This window comes from Pollachius pollachius (genome assembly GCF_949987615.1).
Source record: "Pollachius pollachius genome assembly, chromosome: 15".
In the NCBI taxonomy this organism is placed as follows: Eukaryota; Metazoa; Chordata; class Actinopteri; order Gadiformes; family Gadidae; genus Pollachius; species Pollachius pollachius.
Genome location: NC_136948.1, coordinates 7,240,704 through 7,253,265, shown reverse-complemented (window position 1 = coordinate 7,253,265; position 12,562 = coordinate 7,240,704). Strand labels below are relative to the sequence as shown.

Genomic DNA, 12,562 nt, shown 5'->3' with positions numbered 1-12,562 from the left:
ACATGTGGAGAGGGTTATCTTTCCGCATCGGTCTTGCGTGTTACATTTATAACAACAACGCAGTGTTTTTTCAGGTGCACTGTCTTTCTTTGCGTATCTTTGCTTATTGTATCTTTCATTTCGGCTCCTCGTTGAGGAGCTACTAGTCAGACATGGCGGAGTAGGAAGTATATTGGTTGGTGGAATCCAAACTTCTCTGCAATAATTTGTCACCCTAGATCGATAACATGCGTTTATGGATGCAGGCATATGTTCCACCTTCTATTGGATATTAATAGATTACAACCCGTCGTAAAAATCCACTTACTACAATGGGTAAAGGTTTGTTGTCGTTTCATATCCAAGGTTATAGATAGAATACCTAATACTATCACTCGTAATATCCCATGGGTGTAGGTGGTAGATAACCCACAGTTCAGTCTAAAGCTGCAAACTACCATGGATGTATAATATAAACGAAGTAGCAAGGTCCAGTAAAATACTACTGCAATGCAATACTCAAAGCGAACAGCGGGCGTCGCTCTCCAGTTTCAAAACAAAGTACCCAATAGGAGCAGTATTAGTTGAGGCGTACTATTCAAAGCATTTTCCAAACTGATTTTCTTTGGGAAATGGAGTCACTGGTGGATTATGAGGATTCCGACTCGGATTGCGAGTCTTCTAACACACTGGGCTGTAGCAGACAATTGAAACAAAATCAGGACATGACGGTTTTGCGTCCCCGTGGGCTTAAACCCACCGAATCACACCCTGAGAATATTAATTGGACATCAAGACATGGCAGAATTCCCTCAGTACGGACAGATTTGAGTTCAGCCCTAGTTAAAAGTCACATCCCTACAGAAGGCCTACCTGCACTGCCTAAGGGCCAAATTGGCTGGGAAAGACAATATACCCCTTCTTACACGGATAAACCATTACTGAACATTTCTTCTAGAGTTGCCATTGCTTCGCCAGATTCCCTTGAAAAGACGACCTCACAACAAACCTCCTCTGGGCCATCCAAATCATCAGACACCGTTAAAAGACCCCAGCATGTGTCCTCTGGGATCCGGCCCTACATCTCAAAGCGACAGAGACTTGGGCCTACCTCTACAGCCGAGGAAATGTCCTCAAAGCAGTCAGTCGAGGAGGCTTCCACAAAACAGACCAGATGTGTCCTGAGGCATTCAGAGGTGTGTGAGAGGGTCAAACCGTACCTTCTTGAAAAGCCAGGCGCTGCAGGCATTCCAAGGAGGCTCCTGAGGAGTCTGGAGGGTCACGGGGGCCCGGTGAACACAATCCACTGGTGTCCAGTGGCCCAGCTCAGTCACCTGCTCCTGTCTGCTTCCATGGACAAGAAAGTGAAGGTAATGACAGCTAAGAAAAGTATCCTTTCTTAGCTTACACACCAATGGAAAAGCTTGACTACAAAAACAAAGAAACAGAAAAGAAAGCATCGTCTTATAAACTGCTTGTTTCTTTGTATACATTTCAATCATTTCTAGTTGTTGTTTTTACATTTTGATGCATTTTTGTCATGCCCCGAACAGGTGAGAGCCCTATATACGATGTTTAAAAATACACACATTTGAGAAACCTGTGCAGTCCCTCATCACCCTCCACTCTCCACCAGGTGACCAAGTCACCACAGTGCTGGCTAAGTGCAGTGCTACTGTCTGTAATTGTCAGCGAGAATCTATCTGCCCCTTACATTCTCTATACATGTACCATGCCACCAACACATGCTCCCAGACCCAATCTGTCACTGTCAGTCGAATGTGTGTCATGGCCCTCGGGGCTTCATTCCGACACACACACACACACACACACACACACACACACACACACACACACACACACACACACACACACACACACACACACATTCTCTCTTGCACTCTTACACGATTTGGCCTCCTATTTTCCCACCACAAACTAAGTAGACAATCCCTCATTCTCATCGCTGTAAAGGTCTAGCCATGCAGGTGGCAAGCAATGGCTAAATGGTCCGCCGTGATCCAACCTAAAGAGATTGCTATGGCTGAACGATTAATCTTAATCTGAACGCGATGTCATCCTAATTTTTATCAGGATTTGTTACTGACTGTTAGTTAATGACTGGAGATCAGTAAGATTCGTATTTATTTTTATTTTACAATTCAATAGTGCATCAATTCATCTCAACACATAGGCCTGGCCTAAAGGAAAGAGCTGTTTATATATTGACTGATTACAATGTTGTGTTGGTCATACTATAGAGGATTTATTGCTTTAGTGAATAGTACAGAACATAAGGAACTTTAAAAAGAAAAATCGCATACCAAATAGCAATCATAAAATTGGTCGAAATAATCGCAATTCGATTATTTCCCCAAAACCTTCAGCCCTGATTTCAACCACTTTCTCCTCAGTGCTATAGTGATTCACTGGATGAGTTCATTCAAGGAGGACTAGGATAATCAATATTGAAGGATTCCGGAATTGTTTTGCATAATCAGACAAGGGCGGTAGCCCTGCGACATCCATTGGCACTTGGAGGAGCGACCGAGAGCGCAGACTACCGAGTTAATTATGGGGGAGGTAGAGAAGGAGTGCGCAAGTTATTTTCTTTTCCCTTATGAGGAGACAGAATTTTTATTTTTTACCTCACTGAAAAAAGGGAAACATGAAACTAAATATGATAACCTCAGACTTGATTATTAAACATATTTTTTAATTAGTAATTTTATTTAGCCCGAAAACCTTTTTAATGTCCAGAATACCCCATCGGCACTAAATACAGATATTGACATTAGTAACCAGTAATCGTAATGAGGTTTCTTCTATATGATTCTATTCTACTCTGGTCCCTTCTGTGCCATGCTAGCTCTTCATGGCCTGCACTGCATGTCAACGTGCCCATATAAAAGACATGCACTCTTTAATGAAAAGCAAGAATTATGCATTTCTTTAGGCGGGGCGGTCTTTCTAAATTAACTTTCTCTCGCTCCAGTATTTATGCTCCCTTGTTCTGTTTGCCAGTTCCTAAGGCGTTGTTAGAGTATAATTCCAAGTAGTTTTGCAGCTGTTGTAACCATGGCTACAGCAGGTAGTGAGGTTTCTTTGAAGGTGGTAACACGAATAACAATAAATCTTTTATTAAAGACAATCATTTAGGAGGAAGATTACGCTGGTAGTCACTACTGCCGGTAGTAAGTAGCTAGTTGAATTGAATTCAATCCGTTTTACGAGGATTTCTATTAAGATTAATTTCATTAATGCTATCATTCTAATTAGGCATTATAGGTGAAAGCACTAGTTGGTTGTGTTGGATTTATCACACCTTGATGGGCATATTTCTAGAATAAACACGGCTATGGTGGCCTTTATGCTGAAATGTTGATTAACACAATTTCCTTATTCCTTGAGAGGGCAGTGTTTCTCTATCCTAAACACTTAGAAAAAAAAGATGGTGTTTGTCTTGTTGTATACAATATACTTAGAATTGTAAAAATATACATTGAATCAGATATCATATTCACTTTATACATGGATTCATATTGACTGATTAGTGTTGAATTAAGTGGCAAGTGCGAAAGGGACTTTGCAGAAATATAATATAATATAAATACGTTTGTTTTGTATAATGGCATGAAAATAAGTGTCATTGATTTAGAATGAGAACTTAATATCTACATAGGGGGTGGATCCTCCTCCACCTAGTCCGCCATCCTTCACCGCAGCATCAACATGTTTTGGAAAAACATGTTTTTGGGCTAAGATATGTAGGAAGGAAGAGGCCGTTTTATCGCCATATCTTACACCCATTTGTGATTCCTTTTTAGTAGTGTCTGTGTAGGAGCGTTTATAATAGGATGTTGTACATGCAAAGCAGCATGCACCATGGCGTTATGCAATGTGTCGTAGAAGTTACGGTACTTCTCTAAGGTGCTTCTCGATGCAGTTTCATGCTGTGTGGAGCAGTTTATTTGTGAAAAGATAATGATGAAATCGACATTTTTCTCCTCATTGTCAGTTTCATGTGCTATACCTGGTGTTGCTGAGTTGGAGGCAACCAAATAACTTTTTAATCTTTTAAAAGTTTACCTGACTAGGCAGCTGACCTGACCACCCAGTATCTGAGTTTCAGAGTCCAGAAGACATTTCTTAATAAAAAGAATATGAAATATGACGAAAGGAAAAACATTTTCTGTCAGCAAAAGTGCCACATTTGCTGAATAATGCAAATGGTTGGGTTGTTATTCTCTCTCTCTCTCTCTCTCTCTCTCTCTCTCTCTCTCTCTCTCTCTCTCTCTCTCTCAGGCTTTCAAAATAAATGTTGGTGTAGTTCTAGATAATCACAGATAACTGCATAGATATGTACATTACTTAGCCTGTCTGGGAGCAGAGCAGCCTGACCTAGTCATTTTGGTGACATATAACAGACTGTGTGTGTGTGTGTGTGTGTGTGTGTGTGTGTGTGTGTGTGTGTGTGTTTCTACACTGTGTTTTAGCATAATCTCTGAAAATACAAAATAACGAAAGGGTGAGTGACTGTATAATTAGGCACTGTGTGTTACCATTCACAGTGAAAGTGATTACAGAGACTTTTTAACTTTAATCCCTTTTTCAGTCAGCCTTTGAGTGGGGGGTCAAACACCTGGACCCCCACTACAGCACTACTACGCTGAGACGTCCGGCAGACGACAGGAGCTCTCCTTAACAGCTCTAGGTGGAGTGAGTGTGCTGGCTGTAATGTATGGAGTCACACGGGGCTCTCTTCTTGGCAGGTGTGGGACGCAGTTGAGAGCGGCCAGTGCCTTGGGGTGTACTCGTGCCACACCGAGGCGGTGCGGGACGCCTGCTGGACCTCCTGCGGGCACCGCTTCCTCTCAGGCTCCTTCGACAACGCGGCGGCCATCACGGATGTAGAGACCGGTGAGTGGTACCCGTCACTCTCCTTGTTTGTTCAGCAGTTTATTTCACGGTTTATAGTCGCAAAAATGTAAATGGAATGGTAAATGGACTGCATATATATATATAGCGCTTTTATCCAAAGCGCATTACAATATTGACTAACATTCACCCATTCATGCACACATACACACACCGACGGCGGTGTTGGCCATGCAAGGCTACAGCCAGCTCGTCGGGAGCAGTAAGGGTTAGGTTAGGTGCCTCGCTCAGTTAGGGTTAGGTGCCGCCTGAGCTACTGTCACACGAATGTGATTGCTGATTTTAAAAAAACAGCACATTTTCAAGGTGATGCCAGCCCGTCTTGTGTCCATTTATTGCAACTTAATGACGGAAATCTAGATCCCTCTGGAATAGTACCGTCGCCGTTGCCTACAGTCATGAATGAGATTAACTGATATTAAATGGAGCTCTGCTGTGACAGGTAATGATGAGCAACGGTGGGATATCTGGAAAATGTGATTGCTGTACATCCTCCGAATGCTTGACTAAGGAGGGCTTCAGTGAATGCGTAGTCTTATTGGAATTTCAACTGGAATTACACTAAATTAAACTCGCTTTTCACATAATGTTATTCAAATCAATAGCCATTTTCTTTTGAAACCCACATCATTTCCCACTCTGAGGTCACCGTAATTCCCATGATGCCCTTCTTCAGTTGTCACTTCCCTCTCAGCGGGCCTGTCGATTTTGCCAATTAGGCCTACAGCTAATGACTTCGGCAGCCGATTACACACACACACACACACACACACACACACACACACACACACACACACACACACACACACACACACACACATGGACCACTGACCCACAAACACATACAAATACAGAGAAGCAGCTACAGAAAGGGCATCAATAATAAATTTGTCACCACGGGATGAAGCTGCATGACCTTATGTTGGCACGACCTGCACCAGGAACATAAACGTATAAATCCTTTTTTTATATCGGGTGATTGAGCCAGCAACATTCTCTTTTGCCAGGTTCCCAAAGCACATCAGTATTAATGCTGAGGAAAAGATTATATAACACCCATCTATACATCCATGTGGATATCTCCTCAACTCATAACCCCTGACCTCTCTTTTCACATGAGCACAACTGCTAACATTGCATCATGGTGCACGCTCTGTTGTTTCAGGGGGAGGGGGGTTGCATGGACGCAGGAATTACCCGTCCTTTATGGGGAAATGCTATGAATGCCAATGGTGTGGCCATTTTTTCCCTGGCCATCTTAAGGATTTTCTCCATCTGCCTGTCATCCTAATTCTTGGAATGCTATACCCATCCATCGGCTCTCAAGCAGACTGTCACTGCTGAATAGCAATCAGCAGCGTGTCCCAAAGAAAACAGAGTGACAGACGCAGGTTGACAACGGTTAATGCAGAGAATGGGAGATAGACAGAGGGAGGGATGGGAGATGACTGCAAGGGAGAGATTCTGAGAAGAGGAAGAATACACTCAGTGGGCCCTATCTTGCACCTAGCGCAATTAACTTTCTACACCGACGAATGTATCGTTGCTAGTTTGCACCAGGCACAAAGCTGATTTCCCCCCGCAGCAAACTCGTGCCACTAAACTTGCGCCCTGAGAGGCGTGTCGGCGAAAAGCAGAGGCGTGTTCTGGCGCAAATGATTCATGGTGCTATCTTACAGATCGATAAAGCAGTTGCGCAACTGACCGAAAAATACCTGGTCTAAGTGCACTAGCGGATAGCGCAGTCCGTGTTGCTTGCTATCTTGATGTACCATGGCAGTTCGGAATAGCAACAGATGCTTATAGACACGTAGGCTAGACACAGCACAAATATTCAAACGATTAGCCTAATCGAAATATTATGATGATGATGATGTGCATTGTGGATTTTTTTTTCTCCATAGGGGCTGCATGAATGGACACTGTAGAAGGCTATGCCATGCGTTAAAATAATAATAATAATAATAACAATAATAAACTCGAGCAAAGTAGGATATATCCCAGCCATCCAAAACAAAATCTCGTTTTAGGGTAAATTATAACGTTGGTTAAATTATTTGGGAAAGAACAGCTGATACAACAGTGAGTTGTACTTTTAAAACTTTTAATTGCATCTGCAAACACCGCACAGCAAACACATATTTTCTGACACGGCTGTCATATACAAGCCCATAACTTTTAGGATTGAGTGTGAAAAAAACATTGTTTTACGGCGAGTAAGTGTTTAAAAGAATGAATGAATGCGGGCGCGCGTGTGCACTCATCTGTTAAACACACGCAAACTAAACACGTAACCCATGATACAGTCCATGGCAATGTACATTTAAGGGGGTACACATGCATATTATGAACACAAGTCGATAACAATAATATATACAATACTTGTAAGAAATGATGTTTGTTAATGTATTGCAGCATATCACTAAATAGACCCACAGTTGCGGCCACCGGACCGCGGATCATATATGTGTTAAGTTCTCTTTGCCGAAATTTACCTGACAACTCAGTGTTCCTGAAGTTGTAGAAGAACACACTATTCCATTTTTGAATTAGGCCATATTATTTGGTAATAAACTGAGCCATTTGAAGTTTATGCACCTGTCTCAGCGGAGACTGACAACGCGCTGTCAATATATCAACCTGTCAGGTTCGAATGCGCTCATGGCTCTTAAAGGGGATGGGAGATGGCACTCTCATTGGTTTATTGCATGTTACGCCTAAAACACACCTACGGGTATTCAGACCAACCCATTTTAGATTTGCGAGTAAATTATCCGCTGGTATAATAGCAACAGCGCCAGAGTTCCGCCCACAAAGCTACTTACGTCTTGCGCTTCTCACTTGTGTTTCAGACCGTTAAAATAGGGCCCAGAGACTCATAACACATGGGGCACAAAGGGAAAAAGAGAGGAAGGGATGGAGGAGGGGGAGAGAGAGTACTTTAATGAACTAAATATACTTGTCGAATTGGAATTTACTTCAAGTGCCCTCTGTAACCGGATTTCTTTCAAAGCTTACCTTACCTTGATTGACAACTGTCAATCAAGGTAAGCAGACTTGATTGACAGTGAGCCGCCTGTCACAGGCTAACATAACATGTATGTGTATTGTGTGTGTGTGTGTGTGTGTGTGTTTGTATGTGTGTGTGTGTGTGTGTGTGTGTGTCACATTGCCGTTTCCAACAAACATTTTGCATTAGGGATTCAATAATTTATTATGTGATGGATTAAATGCAAATCAGAAAAACACTTGTAGATTCCCTACAATATTATTCGGGAAACTGATTGCGCAGAGAGTATTGTAAAGGTTCAGGTTTCATCTAAAAATGACCCTAGACTGCTAATGTATTAACTGCAAAGTGTCGACAAGCGTTCATGAAGATTTCCCACGAGCAAAGAGTAATCACCCACTCATTGTTATCTTCGTGAACTGATGCAAAAAAAGGTTTTGAGTGAAGTGTTATAATCTGATTGGGTCTTTTGAGGCTGATTTTTATATCCGATCTGGTCACCAATACCATACCCTGATTAAAGCAGATCCATCTTCTCCTCCACACATTGTCCCTAGATGATGTAGTCCTCCCAAAACAACACATTTGTTGGTCTATAGTAGCTGTTGGGGTTGGACTGCATAAAAAATGGGGCCCTGGCATTTTGGCCTAGACCGGCCCACCTCAATGTTTTGTGCGTGCACACCTGTTGATTTTAACAGCACTCTTGGCCTGAAGTTTGTGCAGAAAATATCTCATCCAGTTGGGCTATTATGGCTGCATCTGTCGGAAGGGCGTGTATTTTTGGGTGGGTTAGGTTTGAGCGTGTGCAACACATTTGCTCCACTCTGTCTGCATACGGCCACGAGAAGAAAAAGATAGCTGTGTTGTCGGCCGAAAAAGCATGTCTGCCCGTAGGGGAAGCTTGACGACCAGTTCCTCTAAAACCCTTATCTAAGTTTCGCTAGCAACGCTAACAGTTCTTTGCTAATTAAAACATGACACTGGCTGTCTGTTTATTAAGGCGAGCGACGTTGATTTGTTATCTTCTTTAAATCCCCCTCAATCTCAAACAGCTAGATGACAGTGTGTTGTTTCTCTCGGCGTTGGTAAGGCTTAAGCCAATTAAGATGGGGATTCTGTGCCGGGCCAACACAAGGATAACGTCATAGATGGTTTTTAAACTTTGGCTCGATGGGGATCAAACAGGGCAGCACACTTGCTCAGCCCTTCTGTTGAAAGAATTTCCAGTTTTTTAGTTTCTGTTTATTGATGTAAGCTGCGGGACTATCCAAAGTTGTCTTCTGTAAAGGGATTTATTTAACACAGCCATGAACTTGTATGTTGCTTTTTAATGTGTATCGACCAACCTGCCTGGGTGGAGGACTGTGTTGTTTGCAAGTCTAATTGGCAAGCAGCCATTGAACCAAGGGGTTATTTTCTATACATTTTCTATACACGTCCCTGGCTCCCATTCTGGCTGGTTCCCGCCATGCAGGCATGCTCTTCTCTTTTCATGTTTCATTTTTTCTGTGTGATGAGGCGCTCCATGCTTTTAAGTCATTCAGATGAAGGGTATACAGCCCTGAGCCATAACATTGGTTCTGCTGATTTATTTTTTCTTCGTCTTCTTCCTCTTTTCCCTAGTTCATTACCCTCTTGTCAGCTTGCATTATCTTTTTCATCGCGAGGGAAATTGTTTCTTCAAAGGATCCCGCCAAAACGTTTCTTCTGTGATGTTTTGATGGCACGGCTGCAGTCGAAGGACAATCTCCCGTTAATCTCACTGTTCTTTTTGAACAACCTTATACTTAAAAAACAATAGTTTCTTGACTTCGTGACTTTGGCTGCTTTGTTTAGATCGCACACCTGTCGTCCACTTCCTAGACATACGACACGGTCATTCATATTAATCCCACTCTTGTGATGAACGCAGAAACATAAACTTTTATTCTAAGCGAAAGGGTTAATGTTGAAGTATTTAGTATTCAGGTTTTACCATCCATGCAAAATTAGGCATTTTTTTGTGTTTTCGATGTTTGATCTTTTTATGATGTTTGATGCATTATATATGTTGTAGCTACTTTTACCTAGGGACTGCAGTTGTAAATGAGCCTAAAGCTAACTCTGGTGTGATGCATCAAACGGTCACATTTATGTTTTAATTGCACCTCTTCCAGTTCAAATAAAGTTGAAAATGAATTGGCGACCATTCCGACGGTCTTTCTCTCTGTTGACCGACGTGTCGTTGTTTCCGTGGCGAACCCTGCAGGGCAGCAGCTGGTGAAGGTGGACAACCAGTTCAAGGTGATGTGTGTGGCGCTCCAGCCCAGCGATGAGCACGTGTTCCTGTGTGGAGGCTACAGCCCCGTCGTCAAGGCCTGGGACGCTCGCGTGTCCAAGGTCAGGCTCTTTACCCCCTTCTTACTGCTCTACTGTGCTGGGCTTGACTTGCTGTGGTAGAGGGTTCTTTAAGCGGAGGCTAACCCACACATTTAGTAGTAATTATACTAAAGTATTGACCTTAGAGTAATGGCCCTTTAAGCATGTGTTCGAGTTAGTTCGTACATTAGCGACAGAGAACATTAGCAAGAAGCCATGTCAGCCAAACTCGTGTTTTATGGAAATTAAGTGCAGGCGGATTTATCATTTAAGCTGACCCAGGTTCAGTGGCTGAGGTTGTTTTGAATAGAGTGTGCCGAAAGTGTTGTAAATGGTGTCTAGGTTTGGGTGAAGGGGGCAGCATATGCATACATTTCCTCTGCCGGGTTTGGCTGAAATATTTACTGACCGTCTAAACTCTCTGTTTTTAACTCTCTATTATTTGCTTATATTCCTTGATTCAACAATGTGTGCAAAACATAAATATCTATAAAATAATGTTGAATATTAAGATAATAATAAAATGTAATATATGTGTCTTTACATATGAATTCGGTTATTTTGGTGGGTGGCAAAACGTTTGCCGCCATTTGCCGTAATGTATTCTATGTGATTACCTGTGTATCTTTCGTAAAAGTCAGTCGGTTCTTTTCCATTGTGGTTCAGGCGGTGAAGTTGTACAGTGCGAGCATCCAGCAGACCTTGGCCATCTTGTTCCTGAAGGGCGGGCGCGAGTTCATCACCAGCACGGACTCTGTGAGCCGGGACTCGGCTGAGCGCACCCTCATAGCCTGGGACTACCAGACGACGGCCCGGCTGTCCAACCAAATCTTCCACGTAAGAAGATGGCTCTGTGTGTCTCTGTGAAGCTCTGTGGGCCCCCGGCCCAGGCCTCCAAGCTGACTTCCACGTAGGCCTGGCTGCCAACTGTGATATTGCAACGGAGAAAGAGCCAGAAAGCACTTCTCCATGTAGAACAACCCAGGCGAATAACGCACACAACTTTGGAAAAGTGGAATGTTACTGTTTTCAACATTTTCCAACAAGAACATATTAAAATGAAATGAAATTTGATTCAAACCGATTAAGTTAAACATCCAGAGAAATTGAATAGATAGAAAGATAGATCGATCCATCGATCCATCGTTAATATGAATGGAGGGCCATTATGCTGTATTCTGTCCAATCCTTCTTATACATCTGTGGTCGTGTCAGAAGGTTCACACTGCTACCACGCTGCTGGGTAAACACACTCATCTTCTTCCCCTGTCAATGTGAATTACTAGTGAAATTGAAGCGCCTGTCTTTCTCGGTTCCTCCCTGGGTCCCGGTGGTCATCTGGTTCCCAGGAGAGGTACACCTGCCCAGGCCTGGCTCTCCATCCTACAGGGGACTGCTTCTTAGCCCAGACCAATGGGAATTACATGGCCGTTTTCTCCTCCCAGAGGCCCTATAGGATGAACAAGAGGCGGCGCTATGAAGGACACAAGGTATCCAGCATTGCATGTGTGTGTGTGTGTGTGTGTGTGTGTGTGTGTGTGTGTGTGATTCGCTGCGTTTCAACTTCTCAAATTTAACAGTAACCAAAAAAACTAGAAATATAATTAAAAATAAATAAAATAAACTTCTATACGACAAATATTGTATGAACACTTTCAGTGTATTGTGGGGATTCCTACCACGTGATTGGTCACATGGTAGTGAATCATCACAGCAGGTAGAATGCACCCCCTCACTCCGTCCACCTCTGACCCCGGCCCCCCCCCAGGTAGAGGGCTACGCCGTGCAGTGCGAGCTCTCTGCGGACGGAACCGTCCTCGCCACCGGCAGCTCCTCAGGCTCCGCCCACTTCTACGACTACCAGAGCACCCGCATGCTGCACACGCTGTGCGCCCACAGCCAGCCCTGCCTGCGGGTGGCCCAGCACGCTGTTTTACCGTCCACCGCCGCCACCTGCGACTGGGGCGGCGAGGTCAAGGTGTGGCACTGAGAACGCGCCGCCACGGCTGATTTGCTCAATTGGTTTCAACCGAGCGGCAAGGGCCAGGAAGTAGAGAGGAAGGATTTGATTGCAGCTTGTTTTTGTACATGAATAAACGCAGAGGAAAATTTAAACAATTTTTGGCTGGTTTTTGTGAGTCCGCTTGATGATTCTTCAGGCTGGATGGTCCGGAGTTGAGGGTTATTTACTCGAGTGTTACTCCTAATAATTGTACAGCCACAAAAAATTATAATTAAAAAGAAAATGCAATAAAATAAACATGGCGCTTACTT

At 43.3% G+C, this 12,562-nt stretch overlaps 1 protein-coding gene across 1 annotated transcript; it reads left to right on the top strand.

Moving 5' to 3' along the window:
• Positions 1 to 27: 27 nt before the first annotated feature.
• Positions 28 to 12,345, top strand: wdr25 (WD repeat domain 25). The gene is made up of 6 exons (XM_079752090.1): positions 28 to 1,349; positions 4,752 to 4,899; positions 10,179 to 10,309; positions 10,955 to 11,125; positions 11,638 to 11,778; positions 12,057 to 12,345. Exons 1-6 carry the CDS (start codon positions 612 to 614, stop codon positions 12,276 to 12,278), a joined length of 1,551 nt encoding a protein of 516 aa, XP_079608216.1. The 5' UTR covers positions 28 to 611; the 3' UTR covers positions 12,279 to 12,345.
• Positions 12,346 to 12,562: the final 217 nt, after the last annotated feature.

Coding starts and splice junctions, on each gene's coding strand:
- wdr25 (XM_079752090.1), top strand. CDS start 612: ATGGAGTCACTGGTGGATTATGAGGATTCCGACTCGGATTGCGAGTCT. Junction 11,126..11,637: donor TGTCCAACCAAATCTTCCAC/GTAAGAAGATGG, acceptor TCTGGTTCCCAG/GAGAGGTACACCTGCCCAGG. Junction 11,779..12,056: donor GGCGCTATGAAGGACACAAG/GTATCCAGCATT, acceptor GCCCCCCCCCAG/GTAGAGGGCTACGCCGTGCA.